The 25,767-nt window shown below is 54.7% G+C and overlaps 1 protein-coding gene across 5 annotated transcripts in view; it reads left to right on the top strand.

Moving 5' to 3' along the window:
- Positions 1-8,832: 8,832 nt before the first annotated feature.
- EMID1 (EMI domain containing 1) overlaps positions 8,833-25,767 on the top strand; it is a 53,721-nt gene continuing 36,786 nt past the window's right edge. For all 5 annotated transcript variants that reach the window (XM_009217033.2, XM_009217030.2, XM_009217031.2 and 2 more), the window contains exons 1-3: positions 8,833-9,060; positions 18,151-18,264; positions 18,755-18,858. In XM_009217033.2, the coding sequence (XP_009215297.2) occupies positions 8,960-9,060; positions 18,151-18,264; positions 18,755-18,858 (319 nt within the window). In that variant the 5' untranslated portion in view covers positions 8,833-8,959. The remainder of the gene's footprint in view (positions 9,061-18,150; positions 18,265-18,754; positions 18,859-25,767) is intronic.

Raw genomic sequence — 25,767 nt, 5'->3', positions numbered from 1 at the left:
TCAAATATTAATATTGATGGGTGTATATTCCTGCAATTTTCCCCTAAATGGCAGCATCCTTTACTTACAGCTGTACTAACTTTCTTCACTTAACAGGTGATCTTGGAAACTAGTTCCATATCAAAACACTTAGATCTACCCCATCTTTATGTACATATAATTCACATGTCAAAAAATTTACCCTTTAATGTGTACAATTCAGTGGTTTGTAGTATATTCAGAGCGGGGCAATCATCACCACTACCTGATTGCAGGACACTTTCATCACCCTAAAAAGAAATCCCACACCCATGAGTGGACACGCCCACATCCCTTGCCCTCAGTTGCTGGCAACCAATAATCTGTCTTCTGTATCTATGGATTTGCCTAGTGTGGGTATCTCTTATGAATACAATATATGGCCTTTCATGTCTGGCTTCTTTCACTTAGCATAATGTTTCCAAGTTTCCTCCATGTTGTAGCTTTGTATCAGTGCTTTGTTCCTTTATTTATGGTTAATATTCTGTTGTATACATATACTACATTTTGTTTAGCCCCTCTTTCTTTTTTAACAGCAATGTAGTATTCCACTGATGGATGTATTTAATTTTTCTTTTTTTTATTAGACAGGGTCTCACTCTGTCACCCAGGCTGGAGTGCAGTGATGCAGTCATAGCTCACTGCAGCCCCGACAGCCTGGGCTCAAGCAGTCCTCCCACCTCAGCCTCCCCAGTAGCTGGGACTACAGGCACGTGCCACCACGCCCAGCTAATTTTTGTATTTTGTGTAGAGATGGGATCTCGCTGTGTTGCCCAGGCTGATGTACCTTATTCACCAGTCTCCTGCAATGGGCAATTGGGTTGCTTCCAGTCTTTTGCTACTACAGATACTACTGCAGTTAATTTCCTTGTGTTCTTTGCAAATATGCCTGTAAGAAACTTCCTCAGTGTAAAATTGCTGGGTCAAAAGGGTATACATTTTTCAGTTTTATATATTTACCAACTGTGTTCCAAAGAGGGCACACACAAAGGTGACATTTTCCCCATACCCTTGCCAACCCATTTTATCAAAAATGTTAAGTCCTTACCATCAGCTTTGCATTGTGACTTTCATTTGAATTCTTTTCTTTCTCTTTCTTCTTCTTCTTTTTTTTTTTTTTTTAAAGACACGATCTTACTCAGGTGTGCACCACCACAACCAGCTAATTTTTAAATTTTTTGTAGAGATAGGGGTCTTACTATGTTGCACAGACTGGTCTTGAACTCCTGGTCTCAAGTAATCATCCTGCCATGGCCTGCCTAAGTGCTGGGATCATAGGTGTGAGCCACCATATGCAAGTGCATTGCTTTTCTTTTGAGTGAAGCCTTTTCATTCTGAGTTAGTCGTCTGTTCACAACTTTTATTGATTTAGCTATTGAGTCATTGACCAAATGTTATTGATGTGTAAAAGCTCTTTATATGTGGAGAAAATTAGCCTTTTTATCTGATTTAGACATTGCAAAATTTTCCCCAATTAATCATATTACAGTTGACATTTGAACAATATGGGGATTAAGGCACTGATCCCCCTCATGCACACTCAAAAATGTGCACATAACTTCTGACTCCCCAAAAACTTTACCACTATAGTCTACTGCTGACCAGGAGCTTACTGATCACATAAACAGTCCATTAAGGCTGGGCGTGGTGGCTCACACCTGTAATCCCAGCACTTTGGGAGGCCGAGGCAGGTGGATCACCTGAGGTCAGGAGTTCAAGACCAGCCTGACCAACATGGAGAAACCCCGTCTCTACTAAAAATACAAAATTAGCCCAGCATGGTGGCACATGCCTGTAATCCCAGCTACTTGGGAGGCTGAGGCAGGAGAATTGCTTGAACCCGGAAGGCGGGTTGCGGTGAGCCGAGATCACGCCACTCACTGCACTCCAACCTGAGCAACAAGAGCAAAACTCCATCTCAAAAAAAAAAAAAAAAAAAGAGCATTCAGTAACAATTCAGTAAATTTGTGCTTTTAGGATGGAAATAGGTCTTCATCCATGTCTTCATGTTGAGTAGGCTGAGGAGGAGGAGGAAGAGGAAGAGGAGTGGGTGGTCTTGCTGTCTCAAGGGGTGACAGGGGTGGAAGAAAATCCCCATATAAATGGACTCATCAGTTTAAAGCCATGTTGTTCAAGAGTCAGCTTGTTTTTGTTCTATACAGAAATTGTGGCCTGGCACAGTGGCTCACAGTGTAATCCCAGCACTTTGGGAGGCTGAGGCGGGTGAATCACCTGAGGTCAGGAGTTCAAGACTGGCCTGGCCAACATGGCGAAACCTTGTCTCTACTGAAAATACAAAAATTAGCCAGGCATGGTGGTGCATGTCTGAAATCCTAGCTACTTAGGAGGCTAAGGCACGAGAATCGCTTGAACCCCGGAGGCGGAGGTTACAGTGAGCCAAGATTGCGTCACCGCATTCCAGCCTGGGTGACAGAGCAAGACTTTGTCTAAAACAAAACAAAACAAAACAAAACAAAAAAACAGAAATTGTTGTGCACCCAGATGTATCTTGTACAGCTTCTTAGAAAGGTTATAAAAAAGGGCTCAGCACCTATGCCTATTTATGATACTTCAGGGGCACCATACAAATCAACAGATGTCCCCAGCCCAGAATGCTGTGAGTGCTGAACCCCAGCGGACACACGACCCAGTGCTGGGGGTGTGAAACATCCTTCTAGAGGTGGAGTGGGGGTGATTTCTGAGCTGAGACTGAAGGGTGAGCTCAGGCAGGGTAAGTGGGCATTGGCAGGCAGAGGGAACAGAACAGGAAAGCCCTGCAGACAGACGGAGAGCACAGGGTGGGCTAGGGAACTGAGACATCCCAAGCCTACCCAGGGCCTGGGGGTCTGTCCCAGGGTCTGGGGACCCTGGGAGGACAAGCAAGCTGGGCCCCCTTCAGTTCTCAGCCTAAGGGGAGCAGGAAGACTGGAAGGTTTTCCTCCCAGGGTTGCTTGGCTCCATTTGCCTTTGGGAAGATCCTGCAGGACTGAAAGCATCAGAGAGGAGGCAAGAGGCCATCAAAGAGACCAATGCCACATTCCATAAGGGGGCGGAGGCTGGATGGGATGGAGCCAAGGAATGGACATAGGGAAAGAGGACCCAGACTTAGCCCTGCAGGGCTGACCGGATGGTGGGGCAGGGACAATCTGTAGTCAGGTCCCCCTCCCCCTATATAGCTGTCCATCCACCTGACTCCCAGGACCAAGCCTCAGGTTAGGAATCCATTCCCCCTGGGCCCCAGGGCTCTGTCTAACGGGGCTACCCAAGCATGATATATTCCAGCCCCAGGCAGCCCAGTGCCCACAGGCAGCCATTGCCAGATGCCTGGGTGGGCGATGGAGGAAGGACAGGCTCCCCACCCTTGGCATGGGATGGGGGTCTGAGGGAGGCCAGAGTCTGTGCAGTGCTGAGAACAGATGAGGCTCGGGATGGTGGAGGGCTGGTGCCCCAGTCCTGCTCCCTCTGCCAGGCTCCTACAGGAGCTGAGACCAACCACCTAGGATCCTCTTCCCAAAGAGTCCCTCTTTCTGAGTCTGTCTTTCTGTCTGTCTTTCCATCTGTCTCCTTCTATGAAAGATGAAGACATCTCTCTAGATCACTTTGTCTCCCTTTCTTTCTGGCTACCTGGCACACTGTCCTCTTCTGAGAGTCTCTCACTATATCTCTCTGTCTCTGTCTCTGACTCCTTCTGTCTCCCCACCACTGTCATTCTCCTCCTGCTTCTCAGCACCACCACCACCTCCCCATTCATCCTGGGGCTGTCAAGTGGGGTGGGCCCACATGCTCATGACCCAGCAGGTGCCACCCGGGACTGGCAGGGCTGGTGGGCAGCTCCAGGGCCTCTGCTCTGAGGGGCTTATCTGGTCTGCCCTTCCCTCCTGCCAGATCTATCCAACCACAGGGACTCACAGCTGCCTTTTCAGATGCATCCAGCCGGGAGTGGGCTTCACCTCACTAGGCTGGGAGATGGACAGCTTCCCACACAGAAGGTCTTAGGCCATGTTCCCAGGCTCTGGTCACCAAACATTTCCCTCACCAGCCAGGAAGTTCCACTACCAACGATTTAGGGTTTAAATGGCAGGAAGCCCTGCTAACTCCCCCTCCTCCCAACATTAAACCTTAAACATATCAGTCATTCACACTATAGTATGAATGAGCCAACAGCTCTTCCCTCTACCCCCTAGTTGGGTGGATGCTGCATATGGAGATATTGTTCTTCCATTTTTGCAAGAGGAGATGAAAGAGAAGCAGAGGAAGGGACCTGAGAGAAGGCAAGTAGGGCAGAGGTTGGGGGTCAGAAAGGGGAGGATTTGGAGAAATTGCCAGAGGAGGGGAAGGGGGAACAAACATTGCTAAGGAGAAAGCCTCTCATTTGTCCACTCCTGCACAGTCAACAAAGCACAGTTGCAGGAAAGTCCCCAAGTCCTCACGTCACCCCCGTTTTCCAGATGGAGAAACTGAGGTTCCGAGAGAAGGGACTCTCTCTAGATCACACAGAACATCTAGGTCTCCTCACTCCAACAAGAGGTGCCCTGTCTTGCCGTGTTCGCTCATGTCCGGCCCTGTCATTCTGTTGTCCTCTCCCTGCACCCACCTCAAAGATGCAAAACGGGAGATTCCAGAGGAGGACAGGAAGGCCCTCCCCAGCCCTAATTTATGATTTTCTGCCAGCTTCCTTCCTCCCACTACTCCCTTCCAGCCCCAGTCCCAGCTCTCTGGGGAAAGAAAGAGCTGGTTGAATGAGAAGGGCAGCCCCATGGAGCATAAATAACTTGGCCGGGCAGCTGCAGGCTGTCCAGGTCTCCCAGTGCCCCGACCCTGGCCCTGCAGGGTGCTCCCAGCTCTGAGAGCCAGGGACAGGAGGGCCAAACCCCTGATCAAAAGCACAGAGAGCAGCCATTGCTCTTGGACCCTGTCCTTTGTCTGGTCAGCAGCTTTGAAGGCTGTGGCCTTACACGGTCCCTTCCCTTTCATGGTGTCCAGGTGCTGCCTTGGCCGTCAGGCCTGGACCCCTGGGGGCCGCGGCCATGGGCTCTGGGCACCCCTCGGGCTGCTCCCTCACCTATGGAATAGGCACGATATGGGAACAGTACCTGGGCTCACATGAGCTAGTGTGTGCACAGGGCTGATACGATAGGGCACACCCAACCTGGAGAGACAGTCCTGTAGGACACAGCGGGAGGAGAGAGTCCCTCAGCTACGGCCCCGAGGGACTTCACAGGGGAAGGAGGCTGCAGCCCAGGTTGTTTGTTAAGAGGATAAAACATTTCCTGTTTGGACTAGGCCAGGGTGGATGCGTCAGTGAATCCGCCCCAGACAGGCTGTGTTTCCCAGATCCCATGGCCTGCCCTGGGAGGGTGTCTGTGTGTGTCCCGGTGTGGTCCCCATGGGTGTGGGTCCAGGTCTGGGTATGTGTCCATGCATTCTCTCTGGCCTCATCAGCCCCAAGATGGGACCCCATATGTGAGCCAAGTTATCTTTTACCCCAAAGAAGCCCCACTTCAGGGCTCAGCTGGTGGGTGGCAGTGTGGTCTGGTGGGTACACTCATAGGCAGGCACCCATCACTCACTAGCCATGAGCCCCACACCTGGGGACAATAAGGCTGCCTTCCGGGTGGCAGAGAGGATCGCAGCAGACAATATAAGCAAAATGCTTAGCACAGCGCCTGGCACACAGTCAGCGCTGGGGAACGGAAGCTGCTGTCGTTACTGGAGGTTGTGGTCTGGTCTTGGCAGTGGAAAGGACCAGGCCCCCAGGGGGGAGGCCCCGCCACAGGGATAGGCCCTGAGACCTCAAGCCAGCTGGCCCCTCTCCTCTCAGTTTCAGCAAACATTGAAACCTCAAATAATCAAAACCCCAGACCCCCACGGCATTTCCTGTCTTTCCACTCAACTGACCAGAAAGCAGGCTGTCATCCAACAGGAAAGTGATCCCTTAAATGGGGGCTTCAGCTGTGCCCCAGGGCCACCGAAGGGAGGCCTGAAGCTTTCACACTTTCCCAGAAGCTCAGACTCTTAAGCCAGAGGGACCTTAAAAAGTCCCATGTGGGAGGGTTGCTTGAGGCCAGGAGTTCGAGACCAGCCTGAGCAACGGAGCAAGACCCCGTTTCTACAAAAAATATTAAAAATGAGCCAGATGTGCTGTCACACACCTGTAGTCCTAGCTAATCAGGAGGCTGAGGCAGGAGAATCACTTGAGCCCAGGAGGTTGAGGCTGCAATGAGCCACTGCACTCCAGCCTGGGTGACAATGTGAGACCCTGTCTCAAAAAAAAAAAAAAAAAAGTCCCATGGCTTGTTTTTTCAGGCAAAGAAATGAGACTCAGAGAAGGGAAGTGACTTGTCTCAGGTCACACAGCTCCCAGAGGTTGCTCTGGAATTGACACCCAGGCCTGTGGGTCACAGGGCTTGTGGGGTGGTAACCATTAGGTCACACAGCCACAAGGTCAGTCTTTAGTGATAAATAAATACCCTGGACCTGGGAATCCCAGGCTCAGCAAGGACAGGCGCCTCTCTGATGTGAAAATGTTGAGAACAGCTTTTACCAGGAGAGTCTCTTGCTGGGAAAATTCTGCAGAGGCCTGAGTCTGCCACTAGTTTGATGGCATTGGTTAAGAAATGTGGATGCCATAGGCCAGGCGCGGTGGCTCACACCTGTAATCCCAGCACTTTGGGAGGCTGAGACAGGCGGATCACGAGGTCAGGAGATCGAGACCATCCTGGCTAACATGGCGAAACCCCATCTCTACTAAAAATATAAAAAATTAGCCAGGCGTGGTGGCAGGCGCCTGTAGTCCCAGCTACTCGGGAGGCTGAGGCAGGAGAATGGCGTGAACTCAGGAGGCGGAGCTTCCAGTGAGCTGAGATGCGCCACTGCACTGCAGCCCGGGCGACAGAGTGAGACTCTGTCTCAAAAAAAAAAAAAAAAAAAGAGAAAGAAATGTGGATGCCATTAATCGCAGGAGCATCTTGGACATGTTGCAAACAGACCTAGCAGTGCCGCCTCATTCTCTGGCACCCATCTGGCATCCCAGACACCTCTCAGTCCCTCTAAGACATTATCCAGTGCTTCTCCTTCCTAAACAGCTATGTGTTAAACAGCTGCATGTTTGAGCTTCCTAAACAGCTCAAAGCACCCCGTGGGGTGATGGGTTTTTATCTGGGTCCCTTGATTGGGGTTTCAGACAGGTCTGGCATCCTCTTGGGGGCATGGCTCCTCAGGAGTGACGAATTATCCAAGGTGTTAAGTCATTGATCTAGCTGTGTCAAAAACAAGGGCTAACCAGAGAGGTATGAAGCTGCGTTTCTTGGAGGTCAGAGAGATGGCACAGGAGATGCCCCAAATTTTCATGTGAAAAGGAAGGCAACAGCTCCCCAAGGGGGCAACATTGGCACCATGGTGATGTCATTGGAGGGAGTGGGAGCTCTTGGGGGACCATGTGTAGTAGAGGAGAGGGGGCGACAGGCCATTACCATATCTCAATCCTTCCCACACTCCTGTAAGGAATGTACAACTGTCCTCCCTGCAAAAGAAACACTGAGGCTCCGAGAGGGGCAGGACTTGCCTGAGCTAACTGGAGCAGAAGTAGTAGAGGCAGGGTTTGAAAACAGCTCTCACTACCTGTCCCTTGAGACGGCATCAGCTTTCTCTATGTGGACACACTGGTGATGGATCCCCATCCTGCCTGCCTGCCTATGGTGGCCTATGCTGCCTGCCCCTGGTGAGTCCAGGAGGGGCAATCCAGTGACTGGCAGATCCTTTCTGGGGAGTGTTTCTAGAAGGGACCATGGGTCTGGACAAGCCATAACAGGAAAGAGCCAAGCTGGGCAAGGGCTTCCCCAGCCCAGGCCTAATTACTGTCCATCGATGCAGGCAGAAGGTGGGGTTAGAGACTGTCCTGGGAAATGGGAGTCTGGGTCCTCTCTAACATACCACACAAACATGTACCCCTGCACACACACACTACGCTTACATATACCTTTGTGGGATGCGGAGCCCTTCCCCCAGAAGCCCATCCATGTACCCCAGATGAGGAAACCACACAACACCAATTCTTACCTTGTTACATATGGTGAAATCAAGGCTTTGACCAAAGTGCTGTGGTTAAGAGCTGGTACTCTCCAAAGTCAGGTGATCTGGGTACAAATCCTGGCTCTGCCAAACTCCTGCCGCAGTGCTTCAGGTAAATGACAGCGCCTCTCTGTGGCTTAGTTTCTCTACCTGTAAAATGAGAATAAGAACAGACCCTGCTTATTGGTCTGTTGATGGGGTCCACCCAGATCTCCTTCTAGGGAGACTGTGAGTGTCTGGGCCTCAGTTTTCTCTTCTGTAAAATGGGAATATTGCACCCAGTTCCAGCAGAGTGGCTTGAAGATTCACTTGAGACAGGATGCGAAGTGGCCGCCGTGAGGTGCCCAGTACACATGGCACGCACTGCTCAGGAAGCTTTCCTTGGAGGGCTGGATCCTGCAAAGGTGTTAAAAAAGGATGAGTCGCTGATATCATTCACTCAGGCGAGGCGGGTTCGGGTCCCGGTTGCGTCTGGGACCGTGGCCCGGGCCTGTTTCCCAGTCTACAACTAGTGGGAGGACACCCCGGAGCTGGCACCCCGCCCCCAAAAGGGCCCTGCGGCGCAGGGTGTGGGGCTCAGGTGGACACCTGGCGGGCCTCCTGGCTGGGGCGCCCGGCCCGCCCGGGCCCCTCCGGGCTCCTTCCGGGTTGGCAGCGACGGCGCAGGGGGCGGGGGGCCTCGCCGAGGGGCCGGGCGAGGCCGGGAGCGAGCGCCCCAGCCCCCGCCCGCCTCCTGCCCGCCCTCCGGCCGCGGCGCTGGGAACCGGGCTCCGCGCGTCCGGGGCGGCTGGCGGCGCGGGCAGGCGGGCGGGGAGGACAGGCTAGGGGCGGCGACAGCGAGGGGCCGCGCGCGGAGGGCGCCTGGTGCAGCATGGGCGGCCCGCGGGCTTGGGCGCTGCTCTGCCTCGGGCTCCTGCTCCCGGGAGGCGGCGCTGCGTGGAGCATCGGGGCAGCCCCGTTCTCCGGACGCAGGTAAGGGCTCCCCGCGCCTTTGCACCCCGCTGGCCGGGGGTCCCGGCGCGCACACGTCCCCACCTCCGGGCAGGGCCGGGATCGGGAGAGCGATCCAGTCCCTAGGCTCAGTGCCGGCCCGGGTGAGGGCAGGGTCCGGCTGAGGCTCCCGCGAGTGCGGGGTCCCCTACTCCATGTGTTGGAGCTGCCTGTCTCCCCTACTCCCTCCCTTTCAACCCCGGAGCCGGAGAGGGGGAGGAAGGGGCGCAACGAGGGCGAAGCCGTGGCCCTTCTGTCCCCCTGTCCCTAGGGCCCCTCCCCCTGCACTTGGGAAAGGCCCATGACACCCCGTAGCCGACCCTTCGTGGACCCCCCTGCCCTTTGCTCTGTTCCTGTTTTTTGTTTGTTTGTTGTTTGTTTTTGTTTTAGTTTTGTACCCAGGCTATTTATCTCCCTCGGAGGAGGGATTGGGGTGGAGTCTCACAGCCCAGTGGGTCAGTGTGGAGGCTCCCCAGGGACCTGGCATTTTGGGCAGAGAAAAGAGGGAGCACCGTCTTCCTGCTGCTCTCCTAGTGGCTGGGAACTTCCTCCCCGCTGGCCTTTACGGAGGAGCTCCCAGAACCTGACATGGTGGGGCCCATTATTGTATATAGTGTCCTCATCAATCCTTCAAGGACTGAATGAGGTAGGGAAAACTGTCCCCATTCAACAGAGAAGCAAACCGAGACCCTAGAGAATTGGCATCATCTTTTAGACTCATGGGCTATTCATTGAAGAGCTGGGTTGCAAATCTGCCTTTCTGTCCTTGATGACAGTGTTTGAACCTGCCCTGGCCTCTGTCCTGACTGCAACCCCTGCCAGGGTCCCCTCTTAAAGGCCAGCCGCCGTTGTCCAAGGCAGACAATGTGGAGTAGCCAGGCCTCTCCAGGCCTTTTCATCCCTTTCAAAGGCCTGCACAGCCCCCACCCCCTACGGCCTCAATTCTTTAATTCTTTTCAGAAATTCTCCTTTCCCAGTGGTCAGGGGCCAGCATGCCCCTGCTGGGCTAGCAAGAGCGGTTGACATGGGCAGGGCTGGAGGATGGAGGTGGTTGAAGCATCAGAGGCCAGAAGAGCAGTTGTCTGAGACAGGGGTGGACGTGTGGTGGATGTCACAGCCACCACCTATCGTGTGCAGACCACAGTTAGCCTGAGTCGGCCCCATTACCTGCATTCATCAGCTCCAGAATCTTCCCAGCTGCTTGAAGGTGTGCTTTTTATGATTCTGTTTCTTAGAGGAGGAAGATGAGGCTCAGAGAGGGAACATGACCTGCCCAGAGCATGGATGTGAGCCGCCAGAATCCCAGATGCTAAGAGGAGAAAGACTATTAACTCAGAAATCCCACTGTCAGGCTCAGGATGATGGTAGCACAGCTTAAGGCCCAGACTGCTCTGCAGTCAGTTCAAGACAGGGCTTCCCAGCCTGGGCTCCTCACCTTCCAGGGTCTCCTGAGTGGGAGCAGGATGGTGGCTATAACCAGGTATCTGGTGGTCACTGGAGACTGTCACTCCATGTGTTGACAGAAGCCCATCACAGTAGCCTGAGCATTCCAAAAGCCCTGTTGGCAATACTATTGCACCCATTGTACAGATAAGGAGGCTGAGGCCTACAGAGGAAAAGTGGCACCTCAATCCAGACCAGTCAATTTCCAAATCCAGTGGCTTTTTCTACCCAGCAGCCCTCCTGGAAGAGGGAAAGAGATTGTTGGCTTGGGGGCACCAGGAAAGGTTTGTAGTCATGATTAGGAGTTAGGGGCTCCAGGCTTGGACAAAATGGAGACAGAATTCCGTGCTGGTACAGGCTTGATGTGTGACCTCAAGTGGGTCACTTCCTGGCCCTAGGTCTCAGTTTTGCTCTCAGTTTCCTTCTTTCCTCATGGGAAGGGCCAGTACCGGGCCTTACCTGCAGTGGTTCCTGCTATCAGTCATGTCACATGGGGGTAGGGACCTGGAGCTTGAGGAGTCTGTGGCCTACCAGGACCTCCACTTGTGGCCCCATCCCCGCGTTGCTGGAGACAGCATGGGGATGTCATGCCCTGTCAGCCATCCTGCCACGCACACCCCAGCACCCCAGGCACCCCTTGGCAGCCAAGGGACCAGAGGCAGAAAAGAGGCTTTGTCCTGGGGAGGGGTTGGCCTGGGAAGGCATCTAGGGGGCCGCCCCCAGCCCCAGGAATGTGGTGACACTTGGAGACCCCCGGAACCGGGGTGCCCAAGGGCTATGCAGAGCTGCCTTGGCTTGCCCCTGCTCGTGGAGCTGCTTCCTGCCCTGCTGAGGTCCTTCCAAGCCTGGAGCCCGCGTCCTTTAACCACTTATCTCAGCATTTCAGCTGAGGATTCAAGCTTTCACCAGCCCAGACCTCTCGCCCCTGCAGTGCCGGCCTCCTTTAGGCAAATCCTAGGATCAGGGAGAATGGAGGGCTCTAAAATGGAAGGGATCTGCCCCAGCCTCTCTCCAGGGGGCTCCAATCCCAGCTGATGCCCACAGGAGTAACTCGGGTAGGTGCTTTCTCTTGGAGCCTCAGTTTCCCCCTCTGTAAAATGTAGAACCTGATAATCCCTATTCCAAGGGGAAGACCTTGTGAAGAAGGTACTGTGCTGGTGTCCCCAAGCCCCAGGGAAGCCCCTGGACCACAGCTGCTGGGTGTGGCGCCCATGTGTGGGCCTGAGCCCCTCAGTCCAGGAACAGGAATGAACAATAGCTGTTAGTGCTGTGCTAAGGGTTTTGAGTGAAGCTTACCCCACTGGAGGAAATTCTGCTGTCCCCATTTGCAGATGGACAAAATGAGGTCCAGAAAGGGTCAGGGCCTTGTCCAAGGTCACCGACTTAGGAAGCAGTAGAGCCAGGGCTGGAACTTCGCCCCCACTGCGGGGCTCTGGCTCTCATCACAGCACCCCCACCTGCCTGGTCCTTTCTTTCTTCTCTTTTTCATCACGGCCCTTGGCCCCAGGCCCGCTTGGCTGCCTCCTGCAATTAGCCCCTATCACTGTTCCGGATCGCAGCCCTGGGCCCTACGTAGACAAAAAGTCCCCTGGGCCCCTCGTGGCAGGGGGTGGAGTGTGGGTGTAGGTGGGGGGCCCTTGTGGGGGTGGCCAGTGCCAGGCTGAGCTGGTCTGGCCTGTTTCTCCCCTTCTGGAGGCCTCTGGGGACCTGGAGGTGCTGAGTGGACAGAAGTGGTGGGCCCAGGAGGGAAGTGCCGCCTCTTCCCAGCCCCTGCCCTCACCCACCCCACTGCCCAGCCTCATCCAGCTCTTGGGCAGCTTATCAATGACGACACCCCAGGGAAGGAAGCCCCCAGGGGCTGCAGGAATGGAGCACATGGGGATGGGTCACTTCATCTGTGGAACCCATCTTGGGTCCCGACTGTTCTGCCCAGAGCTGCTGCCTATTCTCCATCATTCAGTCATTCAACAAACATCACTGAGCGTCCTCAGGCTGAGCCCTACACAAACTTGGTCCCAGCTCATGCCCTCCTCCAGCACCTTGGTGAGTAAAGCCCAGGGCTATTGTGAGTGGCTAATGGGTGATGGCCAACCCCTGTGTAGGCCTGAGGGCTGAGACCCGAAGGATGAATAAGAATTTGCTGGGGCAAGAGGGAGGGGCTTTCCAGGCAGAGGGACCTTCATATGCTAAGATCAGAGATGGGAGAAGGGGCTGTATGAGTGTGCATGAGAGGCTAGCAGAATAAAAAGTGAAGGACATGCCGGGCGAGGTGTCTCACGCCCGTAATCCCAGCACTTTGGGAGGCCGAGGCAGGCGGATCACCTGAAGTCAGGAGTTTGAGACCAGCCTGGCCAATATGGCGAAACTCCGTCTCTACTAAAAATGCAAAAATTAGCCGGGCGTGGTGGCAAGTGCCTATAATCCCAGCTACTTGGGAGGCTGAGGCAGGAGAATTACTTGAACCTGGAAGGTGGTGGTTGCAATGAGCCGAGATTGTGCCACTTCACTCGAGCCTGGGCGACAGAGCGAGACTCCATCTAAAAAAAAAAAAAGTGAAAACGGTGCTTGCAGGGCTATAGGGAGTCATGGTGGGCTGCGAACCCCACAGTGGGTATTGGCAACCTTAGGTCTGCACTTTAGAAAGAGCCTCCTGCTACCTCTGGAAGGTGGATAGGGGAGCGGGAGGGTGGCAGGGCCAGGCTAGGACCCTGTGGAGGAGCTCAGGCTGATGCTAGGAGTCCTGGGGCTGGGGTCCTCAAGCTGGGGGATGGGGTGGTTATTAGTGATCCCCAGGTGGAGGGGGCAAGGGGCTGAACTTGAACTCCACCTGGCATGAGTGTCCTCTCCTGTCCAAAAGGTCTGGCTAGCCGGCCACCAGCTCCATGTCTCCTAAAGAGAGGATTCAAGCAGAGTCCAGATTGTGGCAACCAGGCAGGGACCTACATGGTTATTTTTTTTTATTTTTTTATTTTTGAGATGGAGTCTCACTCCTGTTGCCCAGGCTGGAGTGCAATGGCACGATCTCGGCTCACTGCAACCTCTGCCTCCTGGGTTCAAGCGATTCTCCTGCCTCGGCCTCCCGAGTAGCTGAGATTACAGGCATGAGCCACAACGCCTGACTAATTTTGTATTTTTAGTAGAGACGGGGTTTCTCCATGTTGGTCAGGCTGGTCTCAAACTCCCGACCTCAGGTGATCCGCCAGCCTCAGCCTCCCAAAGTGTTGGGATTACAGGCGTGAGCCACTACGCCCAGCCAGGATTTTTTTTTAAGAGACGATGTGTCACTCTGTTGCCCAGGCTGTAGTGCAGTGGCATGATTATAGCTCATTGCAACCTCAAACTCCTGAGCTGAAGCGATCCTCTCACCTCAGCCTCCAAAGTAGCTGTGACTGCACTCACGCACCAATGGTGGAGATTTTAATTAAGGAAGCAGGAAAAATACTGTTTTTTTTTTTCTCTAGCTACCCCCTGGTAAAAAGAAGGACAGCTCTGGCTATTGTGGACCATCACAGGCCCACCTCTCCCGGCCTAGTCTGGGGACAGGGCATGTGAGGGCTGTTGTCCACGTGTGTGTGTGAGGGCAAATGGCTCTGTGCGTGCCTGTATAGATATGTGTGGTAAGATGGCCAACAGTGCCCTGCTGGGCCTGCCTTCACCTGTTTGTGTACATGTGAGAGGAGTGTATGTGTGTGTGTACACGTGTGCCCACATGTGCACTGCAGGGCCCTGTGTGGACATGTCCAGAGATCACAACTTCAGCCTATCTGCGTCCATGTGAGACGGCATGCGTGTGTGTGTGCATGTGCGGGTGTGTCAGTGTGTGTGCAAATGTGAACGCATTTGCAGGGAGGAGATTTGACTGTGACTGTGTGCCCTTCTGGGCCTGCTTTGGTCTGTCTGTGTCCGTGTGACAGAGCCGATGAGTGTGTGTGTGAATGTATGAGGGCACAGAGCCCTGTATCTGCAGGTATGGATTTGTGTGCAGGGAGGACGGTCATTTCTGTGATTAAGTGTCCTGCTGGATTTGCCTTAGCCTGTCTGTGTGCATTTGTGTACGGGTATGTAGCTGTGTGTTTATGTGGATCTGTGTGTGCACATGGAGGCCCGTGTGTCCATGCATTGTGTGTACATATGCCTATGTGTGTCTCTGTGCACGTGCTCACTGCAGTGCATATTTGCCCTATGTGCACATGTGTGTGCGTGTATGTATCTGTGTGTGGATCTGTGTGCGTGTGCATGAGCGTGCGTGTGTCCATGCATTGTGTGTACATATGCCTATGTGTGTCTGTGTGCACGTGCTCATTGCAATGCATATTTGCCCCTGTGTGCCTGTGAGTTCATGTGTGTGTGTGCATTTGTGTGCGCAGGTACTGTGTGCTTGCGATTGTCTGCTCACTGGCATAGTGCATTCATTCTGTGTCCAGGGGCCCTTTCCTGTCTCCAGAGCTTCCGACTGTCCTCTGCCCAGATTGTCCTCTTCTTCCCTCCCTCTTTCACTCGTGAAGCCCCTGGGCCAGCCTAGTGAGTGTCACATAGGCTCCAAGGAGCCTCTGAATCCCCTTAACCTATACACCAAGTTTTATGCATATTTCTGGAGAGGAGCCACGATTCATAGCAATTTTCTAAAGGGGCTTATGCCCCCCCCTCCATATTCAACCCTAACAGGTTCAAAACCACAGCTCTGGTTTTTTTGTTTGTTGGTTGGTTTTCTGTTTTGAGACAGTCTCGCTCTGCCGTCCAGGCTGGAGTGCAGTGGTGCCATCTGGGCTCACTGCAACCTCTGCCTCCCGGGTTCAAACGATTCTCCTGCTTCAGCCTCCTAAGTAGCTGAGATTACAGGTGCACATTACGACGCCCAGCTAACTTTTGTATTTTTAGTAGAGACGGGGTTTTGCCATGTTGCCTAGGCTGGTCTTGAAATCCTGATCTTCAAGTGATCCACCTGCCTTGGCCTGCCAAAGTGCTGGGATTACAGGCATGAGCCACTGCGCCCGACCTTTTTTTTAGTTGTAAAAAAATTTTTTATAGAGATGGGGTTCTCACCATGTTGCCCAGGCTGGTCTTGAACTCTTGGCCTCAAGCGATCCTCCTTGCCTCAGCCTCCAAAAGGGCTGAAATCTTCACCTACTCATTAGGAGAAACACTTGTAGCCTGGGGTTGAGAGTGCGAGCTCTGGAGCCAGAGGGACTTGAGTTCCAACCCTGACTGTGTCGCCCATCGTGGGTTCCTGGGGCAAGTCCTAGACCCCAGGGTCTCAGTCTTCCCATCTGTATAGTGGCTGGGTTTTTTTTGTTTGTTTGTTTTGAGACAGAGTCTCGCTCTTTGCCCAGGCTGGAATGCAATGGTACGATCTCAGCTTACTGCCACCTCCGCCTCCCAGATTCAAGCAATTCTCCTGCCTCAGCCTCCTGAGTAGCTGGGATTACAGGCGCCCACCACCACACCCGGCTAATTTTTTATATTTTTAGTAGAGACAGGGTTTCACCATATTGCCCAGGCTGGTCAAACTCCTAACCTCAGGTGATCCACCCATCTCGGCCTGCCAAAGTGGTGGGATTACAGGCATGAGCCACCGTGTCCGGCCTAAAGTGGCTTTTTAATAGAGTATGAGAATCAACTGAGCTAACACGTAGAAGGCTCTGGGCACAGCTCCTGGCGTGCAGCAAGCATGATAAACATAGCTATGGTTTGTGTAGGAGACAGAGCAGATGGAAAGCCCTCCTTGCTCCCAGAGGTGGCAGTTTGAGAAAAGAGCATCATCTTTTTCTCACTTTGTATGCACATATCTGTACATGTGCCCGCATGTATAAATAGTTGACTTTCTGTCTCTCTCTTAATGTAATAGAAATGCAATCACTGTATATCCATTGGTCTTTGCTTTTTTTCTCCCTGTAACCAGGGGTGATAACTGGGTCTCAGGTCAGCACGTGGAGACCTCGGGCTTTGTTACAGCATCTGGTTTCCCGTGTCTGGTGGCTCCATAGCTGTTTAGGCTGTTCCCAGTTTTGTGCCATTTCTGTTGGTGCCACAGCAGGCACCTGTCACGTCTGCATGGGACGGCTGGCCGAGGGCTCTGTGGAGCTTCTCCTGCTTCATGGGCCAAACCGAACCATCCCTTCTCCCAGCCCACCTCCAGGGCTGTACCTAGGTTGTTTCCTCTTCCGGCACTGATTCTGGTGTGGCACAGACAGATGAAGGGAATTCCACAGGGCCCTAAATTGAGTTAGTTGCCTGGTCCTGGCCCAGGAGTTTCTCCTTCTGGTGGTCTGGGGTGGGGGCAGGGTTGCAGCGAGCGGCGGCTGCACTATGCTTGGCATGGGAATCTCTGTGATGGCTGGGACATTCCAGGTGCTCAGCAGCCCTCAGCCCTGCACAGGGTCACAGGCCCTGTGCTTTTCGCAGGGGCTGGAGAAGGAGGGAAGGTTTCAGGTGACCCTTCTCAGCCTGGGTCCCCCACCCCTCCCAGACTTTCTTCCTGCCCTCAAGCCTGGGGTCAGCAGGTTCCCAGGCCAGGGTCTTCACAGAGCCACAGACCGTGGCTCAAGGAGATGAGGAGACGGAAGCTGAGACTCTGGGATGGAGTCAGAGGCTGGGCTAGGCCATCCATGTTGCTGGGTTCAAATCTGGCTCCTCTGTGCACCAGCTGTGACATGAGCAGTTGTCTTCACCTCCCCAAGCCTCAGTTTCCCCTCTGTAAAAATAGGGTGGGGGTACCTTCCTACCTTCCTCCCTCACCATTAGAAGATAGTGTGAATACCCTTAGCATACAGTAAGTGCTCAATATGTGCAGTGCATTCTGATTATTAGTTGGTATTTGGAGAAGTCAGTCCTCTGGGCTTGGGGCATTGATTACACAACCCAGCCGTCCCACAGAGGGGACATGGGGTTGAGTGAGACAGGGCCTCCCCTCTTGCATGCTGGCAGAGTGGGCAGGCACGAATTGGCGGCTTAATTCAGTGTGACAGGTGTGCAGATGCTGCGGGAGCCAGGGCAGGGCACCACTGGAATTGCTCAGGGCAAGGTGGAAATGGGAAAGGATGGAAGGAATAGGCCACGTCACATCCGGGCTTTGAAGGTAGGAAGTGCCACAGGGAGAAGCAGGCAGAGGGCCCAGCACCAGCAAAGGCCTGTGGCAGGTGTGGGCACAGGAAATCCTGAGGGCTGGGGAGTTGGGTAGGCAAGGCAAGGATGTAGGCAGGTTTCCATTCTGTGACATTCCCTCTAGGGAGGGACCGAGGAGCAGATGGAGAGGCCACTCTCTGCAGTTGTCCAGGCAAGAGCCAGGCAGTGATAGTGGCCTGGATGGGTCAAAGTTGGAGAGGAGAGAAGCTGGGGAGGAGAGCTCAGGGGAAGATGGCCCACTTCCATCTTTCCCCTGCCGTTCATTCCTCAAGACCTACCAGGAGTGCTCAGCACGGCCCCACCCCCAGGGCCATGACATCCACCCCTCAGCCACAGAGACTCCCACCAGCCATTCGGGCCCAAATGACTTTGCAAGCTCAGGGGGTCTCTCTGCCTGGGGATTCAGGGCTCTTGAAGAGAACACGGACATCCTCACCCATCCTCCCAGAGTCCCCGGCAGAGGACCCTGCATGGTACCTGAGTATCCTCTCTTTGGGTCTGTTTCAGGAACTGGTGCTCCTATGTGGTGACCCGCACCATCTCATGCCATGTGCAGAATGGCACCTACCTTCAGCGAGTGCTGCAGAACTGTCCCTGGCCCATGAGCTGTCCGGGGAGCAGGTAAATGAGGTGGAGAAGGAGCTGATGGCATTCTAGGTGGAGGCACAGTTTGGGCAAAGGCCTGGTGGGGGGACTCCATGGGGAGTGTAGGGGAAGACTGGACCCCAGGGTGGGTGGAGCAAAGGTAGCATCAGCTGACACCATTCTCTGCCTATCCCCTGTGCTGTTGAAGCACGCTGGAGGGCTTCCTGGGGGAGGGATACACCATTGCTTGCATTCCTTTACTCAGTGAGTATTCACTGCTGGACTCAGGCCAGCCCAACCTGCAGGGTCTTCCTGTCCAGCTGGTATCCAATCTCTGATCCCTGTGGCAAGGTGGTGGGGGAATGGAAGGGCTGAATCCCAAAATGCAGGAGGAGAGAGCCTCCAAAGGGAGCTGGAGGCAGCAGAGGATCCTGGGGGTTCTGGGTTTGTTCCCATGGGTATTCAGGGCAGTGGGAGAGGTCGTGGAGGACCCTGTCTCAGCTGGGCCACCTGGGGACTCTTTCAGCTACAGAACTGTGGTGAGACCCACATACAAGGTGATGTACAAGACAGTGACTGCCCGTGAGTGGAGGTGCTGCCCTGGGCACTCGGGAATGAGCTGCGAGGAAGGTAGGACTGCCCGGCTGGCTCCCAGAGCCCCGCGACAGCAGGCCAGGTGCCTCCCTGCAGGTGCATGGAGCCATGAACTGTTAGAGAGTCATGCACAGTACCGTGCCTGCTGGGGCTAGCTGCACAGAGCCCGGCTCAAACACAGTCAGTGCTTGTTGTCCACCACTGCCCCCCACGGTGACCGCTTGCCTCTTGGGAGACTCTCAGGACCCCCAGAAGAATTTTATACATGCTGCATAGCTCACATTTTAAGTCATGCCATCCTAAGTCTTTCCTCCACACTCGGGGAAAGCCCATCCAGACATTTCCGTGTGACACGGTAACAGACATTACAGGGAAGCAGAGAACCCTTTTAGTCAGTTCATGGGTCAGAGAGGTAAGAATGGTTTTACCTATCCTACAGATGAGGAAACTGAGCTCAGGAAGGGGAGGGGCACACACCTCTGTCTGTCTGCCAGGCTGTAGTCTCCACCCGCTCCCCAGGCTCCAGGGATGCGAGGGCTTGGCTGGGCCCCTTGTGTGCGGAGCGTGTCCCAGGCTCAGGGACTTCTCTCACTCCACCTGCCTTCACTGTGTGTACCTCTGGTTGGCTCGGGGCTGAGCACCCTGCAGGGGCACAGAGGAGGCAGCCTGGGCCTCTCAGGAACCTGGCCACACTCTCCCCTGCAGAACCCTCTCCTCTCCTCCAGGCACCTGCCCCACTGCTGAGCAGCCCAGACCCCTCCCACCCTCACTGCCTGGCTGAACCCATGAGCAGCAGATTATTGAACACCAAGGGCTGTGTTTTCAAGCATGGCGCTAAAGAGGATGGGCTGGGGCCGGGCGCGGTGGCTCAAGCCTGTAATCCCAGCACTTTGGGAGGCCGAGACGGGCGGATCATGAGGTCAGGAGATCGAGACCATCCTGGTTAATATGGTGAAACCCCGTCTCTACTAAAAAGTACAAAAAAAAAAAAACTAGCCGGGCGAGGTGGCGGGCGCCTGTAGTCCCAGCTACTCGGGAGGCTGAGGCAGGAGAATGGCGTGAACCCGGGAGGCAGAGCTTGTAGTGAGCTGAGATCTGGCCACTGCACTCCAGCCTGGGCGATAGAGCGAAACTCCGTCTCAAAAAAAAAAAAAAAAGAGGATGGGCTGGCCCAGAATCATCCTGAGAACCAGGCTCAGAGACAGCTCAAGGGACAGAAGCATTCACGGCCCCCAAAGCAGCACATGAACGAGAACGTCAGTCTCAGGACATACCCCAATTCCAAAAACACAAATGTGCGAAAATGTAGCCTCTGACTCGAAGGAACATGGTGCTTTCAGAAGCCATAGCTCACAGGTGTTTCTTGGGAGATTTGCGCACCTCACCTCCCGGGGACCCTCAACAGCCCAGTTCACAGATAGGGTGACTGAGGTCCAGTGAGGTGGAGTGGAGTGTCCAGAGGCACACAGCCATGAGGATGGTGTTCAAAACTCACCACGCAGTGGGGAGAGGTCTGGCAGGTTCTGACATGGGGTAGAGGAGTACCCAGTGAAGTCGGGGAGAAACCGAGTGGCTAGAGGGTGTGCCAAGACGCCCCATGCCAAACACCCCTGCAGAGAGGCAGCCACAGGGCCGATGTGGGAAGCTGGAGCGGTGACAGACGTTTGAAGGGGAGCCAGGAATAGCACCCTCTTGTCGCTGGTGGGAGGGAGAGGGGAAGGCAGGTGGGGCCGAGGGGCAGGAGGGCCAGCCAGGAGGGGCAGCTGCCAAGGAGATCACAGAGGAGCTGTGGAGGGGAGGGCTGAATCCCCGGGGCATGGGGGCCGCCTGGGCCCAGGCAGGGCCTCCCCAGACAAAGGCCATTCTGTCCCTGGCTCCCCTCCCAAGGGCAGACCTTCCTGGTCTCTGGGGCTTTCAAGGAGCAGGTGAGGGAGAGGACAGGTGGGGACAGCACCCATGCCCTTGAATCTAGCTGCTGGAGGCCGTGACTCCAGGAGCTAGGCCAAGGGCTGGGAGCTCTGCTGATGCTAAGGCTGGGGCATGAGCCAGGCAATGGAGCCAGGCCAGCTCCCTCTGCGGGGCCTTCAGGTCCCAGCGTGGGTATGGGATACCTGAGGCTTCCTGGGCCGGGCCAGCTTTGCCAGCTTTGCCGCACACCAGCTGCATGGCCTTGGGCCGGGGACTTCCCGTGCCTTGTGCAAGTCATTGTGCAAGGGCCCTGGGCTTGGGGGCGCTGCACTCCAGGAGGCATTCTTCTCCTGCCCACTCGGAGGGAAAGGCACCATCACTAAAAGGCACCAAGCTGCTGTGTGTGCCCGCAGCAGCCCGGGCTCCCCCACATTCAGCCTCAGTGTCCTCGCCTGGGAAGTGGTCAGGATGATAAGAGTCTGCCTCCCTGGGTATTGCTGGGATGAAATGTTGGAGACTGTGGAGGAAAGGGAGGTGGGTGAGTGGATGCTTCCACTATTCCAGAAAACTCTGCAGGGGTCCTGGGAATGGGGAGCAGGGAGGCACAGGGACATTGCCAGGGGACCCTGGTCTCTGCCCTTCCTCCCACAGTTGAGTTCAGGCTGGGCTCCCCGGCTGCTTCTCGTGCTGGTGCCCACTCTTGTCACCTGCCTAGCGCTGTCTCTTGACCCTGGAGCCATAGAGGTGCATCACGAGGGCCAACAGGGCCCAGGGCAGCCTGCAGTGGGCCAAAGGAGGAGAGGGAACACCTGCCATTCCGGAATCCAGCCCTAAATCAGCTGCACTCTGCTGTGTGACTTGGGGCAAGTCCCTTCTCCTCTCTGAACTTTGGCTTTATCTGGAAGTCACCCAGCATGAAGAAGTAGCACTCATGATTGGCTCATGGTAGATGCTCCACAAATGTCTTCTGCTCCCATCCTGCGCCCCCACCACCCACCCCATGCTGAGGATTCCATGGCCTCCTGCCTCTGAGACCCCACTTCACAGTCAAGAAACGGACCTTGAGTCTCTGTGAGGCTGGTGGGCTCTAGTGAAGGACTTCACAGCGCTGGGCCCTGGTTTTCTGCAGAATGGGGATGTTCACTTTGTGACAAATGAGGATTGTCTCATTTGATGTCCATGGCAACCTGTGGAGAAGGGGCTAGAATGGGCTCCATTTTACAGATGGAGAAACTGAGGCTCAGCAAGGTGATGGGACTGGCCCGAGGTTACTCAGCGGGTGAGAGCCAGGATCGGGACCTGTCTGAGCAAGCTTCTGTGCCCCCAGGCCTCAGGAGGTGGGGCTGGCGGAGGCTATCACCTGGCCCCCTTTCATCAGAAACAATAGGGCTTATCAGAAACAATGGGTGAGGAAGAACCAAGGCCAGAATGCACCAAGTGGGCCAGGCAGGGGTGGGCGCAATGCCAGGGCCATGTCAGGAGGGCGGGCTGAGCCCCACAATCAGCTTTTCTGGGTCTGGGCCTGACCCCCTGAGTACCTGGGCTGGTGGACTCTGCTGACAGTGGGGCTGCTGCAGTAACCCCCATGACACCCTGCCTCTTGAGGCTTCCTGCAGACAGAGCAGCCCCGCTGTCTGGATGATGAAAGTGAAGCTCAGAGAGGGTGTGGGTCTCACATAAGGTCACACAGCAAACAAGTATTGTGGCCAGGTTTTTCCCCAGGGTGCCGACCTGAGTTCTGTGGCATCCCCCTGCCCCAGACCCTTCTGCAATAATCAGGACAAGGGGAAGGAAAGCTGCTCCGTGCTGGGTGCTGCAAGGCATACCTCCCCCCACCCCCGCCACAGGAGCCACCACGTCATGGTACAGAAGGCCCAGATGCAGAAACTGAGGCTCAGAGAGGGGAATGCCTTGTCCAGGGAGCAGTCTGTGAGCTGAGGAGCCGGGCTCAAACCTGGTCAGTCTGACTGCAGCCAGGGGTCTTTCCCCTGCAGAGTGCTGGCTGAGGATGTCCCTGGGAGCCTGTTCAGAAAGCTGGGATGCTGTGAGGCTGGCGGAAGCCAGTCTCAGCCCCAGCTCCTCCCAGATAGAAAGATAGAGAGGCTGGGGCTCCCTCCCCTCCCCTCCCTATGGACCCCATGGAGCTGGACTGCCTCTGCTTCCCCCTCATAGGTCCCATTGTCCCCAGCATACATATTTTTTCCCCATCCATGGTTATTCACAGCCCTGTCTCCCAGGAAGAGGAGCCAGAGAGGGGACACTTGCCCGAGGTTGACCACAAAATAGCCTAAAAATGGGCCAGGCACGGTGGCTCACACCTGTAATCTGAGCATTTTGGGAGGCCAAGGCAGGAGGATTGCTTGAGGCCAGGAATTCAAGACTAGCCTGGGCAACATAGCAAGACCCTATCTAAAAAAAAAGTTTAAAAATTAGCTGGGCGGCCGGGCGCGGTGGCTCAAGCCTGTAATCCCAGCACTTTGGGAGGCCGAGACGGGCAGATCACGAGGTCAGGAGATCGAGACCATCCTGGCTAACACGGTGAAACCCCGTCTCTACTAAAAAATACAAAAAAACTAGCCGGGCGAGGTGGTGGGCGCCTGTAGTCCCAGCTACTCGGGAGGCTGAGGCAGGAGAATGGCGTGAACCCGGGAGGCGGAGCTTGCAGTGAGCTGAGATCCGGCCACTGCACTCCAGCCTGGGTGACAGAGCAAGACTCCGTCTCAAAAAAAAAAAAAAAAAAAAAATTAGCTGGGCATGGTGGTGCACACCTGTAGTCCTGGCTACTCAGCAGGCTGAGACAGGAGGATTGCTTGAGCCCAGGAGTTCAGTTCTGCAGTGAGCTGTGATCCTGCCACTGCACTCCAGCTTAGGTGACAGAGCAAGATCCTGCCTCTAAATATAAAATTTTAAAATAGCCTACAAACAGACTGAGGTTCTAGCCCAGGCGCTTCCTGGGCTCCTTGGTCTCTTCTACCATCCAGGGCTGGGCACGCTCCACACTCATCTCTTTCATCGTAACCAGGCTCCAGGTATGGTGCTAAGTCTGAGCTTTACTTTGCAGATTCAGAATCCAAGGGCTAACCACTGCAAATCCACCCACATCCACCACCCAGCCACCCCCACTCCTGGGAGTCCCGGCAACCCCCACCTCCTGCCAGCCCATCCTGCATGCCCAGCCGACTGTGTGGCTGCCTCCTCCACTCTCTCAGCCCCTGCCTGGATCCCCTGAACCTCATCCTCCCTCTGTTTGAACCCCCTGCCCACACCGGCTTTGTCTCTCATACATGGCCTTGGCAGTGGCCGGCAAGTCACTGCTCTGCCTGCAGCCCTCTGGGTGCTCCCACCTGGCTAAGTTGACCCCCATCCTGCCACCGTTACTCCCACATCCCCAGTGCCTGGCATGGGCCACATATAAAGTGAGTGCACAGGAATTGAATAGGACCTTTGCCTGTCCTGAAGAGGCGGCCAGGCCGGACATAGACTAAGCCTTCCCGGAGGCTCCTGATTGAGCTGGAGGGTTCTTGGAGCTCCCAGCCCCAGCTCTGACCCTAACCCCTGGCTCTGGCCACCAGAAGCAAATATTTACATTTGCAAAGTAAATTCCTTGCAGGAGACCTGGGCTGGGGCTGGGAAGGCTGCCTCCCTACGGCCTGTGGTTGCTAAACCGAGCAGAGCAGATCTGGGGGGTCGGTTGTGAATGAGGAAGCCGTTCCTTTGGCTTCTGTCCAGGGAGAGAAAGTCATGAAGGTGGATCCCAGGGACACCCCCAGATTTTCATACCCCTAATCCCCAACTTTTCATATCCCTAATCCCCAATTTAGGGCAAGATTGGAATCCCAGACCCCCTTGTCCCACTGCAAGGACAGAGCGGAAGCCTCTCCTCTCTGGGCCTCAGTGTTCTATATCGTGAGGTGTGGTGAGGGTCCCGAGAAGGGACACAAAGCTTCTTAGCTCAGGCCTGGCACTGGGCAGAGGGAAGAAGAGCTGCTTATGGGGCCCAGGGCTAGAAACTACAGACAGCGCTGACCATGTGGAGGTCAAGATGTGGAGGTCAAGACAGGGAGTGATGAGCTTCGAGGGGGCTTTGACACTGGTAGGCGCACTGGCCTGTTTGGGAAGGCTTCCTGGAGGAGGTGACATGGGTGCAGCAGCTGTAGAGATTAGGAGAGAGCATGGGGTAGGAACGTGCATGTGTGTGTGTGTATGTATGTGTATAGGGCATGTGAGGACCTCCCAGATGGTGGGAAGTGGCCCACAGTCAGGTTCCCAAAGTGGAGCTGGGGTTTGTGGTCCTGTGACCAGCCTTCAGGGCCTCCCTGGGAGGACAAGGTTGAGGCTAGGGAGGAGCCCTTCAGTAAGGACCACCAGGCTGAGATGAAGAGGGTCTCAGCTCACAGGGGCCTGTTTCAGGGCCTTTGACCAAACACCCGTGGGAGGGATATGACATTTGTTTTGTTTTGTTTTGTTTTGTTTTGTTTAGAAGGAGTCTCACTCTGTCGCCCAGGCTGGAGTGCAGTGGCGCGATCTCGGCTCCCTGCAAGCTCCGCCTCCCGGGTTCACGCCATTCTCCTGCCTCAGCCTGCTGAGTAGCTGGGACTTCAGGCGTCAGCCACCAGGCCCGGCTAATTTTTTGTATTTTTAGTAGAGACGGGGTTTCACTGTGTTAGCCAGGAGGGTCTCGATCTCCTGACCTCTTGATCTGCCCACCTCGGCCTCTCAAAGTGCTGGGATTACAGACATGAACCACCGCGCCTGGCCGGGATATGACATTTTTGTCCAACGGCAGATCTCCCCACAACCTGTGGCTTCTTCCTTACTGGAATTTTGTGTGCTACAGGGTCATTTTACAACCTGCTACATCCCTTAAAATGTTTCTGTCCATTTCTCAGAATTTTGGGGGAGTTTTTGGATAACTTTTTGTGAATCTTGAATCCAAACCCAAAATTTTCTGGTCTTTTGAATAGTTTTGTTATTTCTTTAAACTCTTTTCTTTTTTTAATTTAAATTTGCAATTACTTTGAGCATTTGATGTCTGTG

The sequence above is a fragment of the Papio anubis genome, chromosome 16, assembly GCF_008728515.1.
Source record: "Papio anubis isolate 15944 chromosome 16, Panubis1.0, whole genome shotgun sequence".
Taxonomy (NCBI): Eukaryota; Metazoa; Chordata; class Mammalia; order Primates; family Cercopithecidae; genus Papio; species Papio anubis.
The sequence above is the reverse complement of the archived record's forward strand: the minus strand, read 5'-3'. Positions and strand labels throughout refer to the sequence as shown.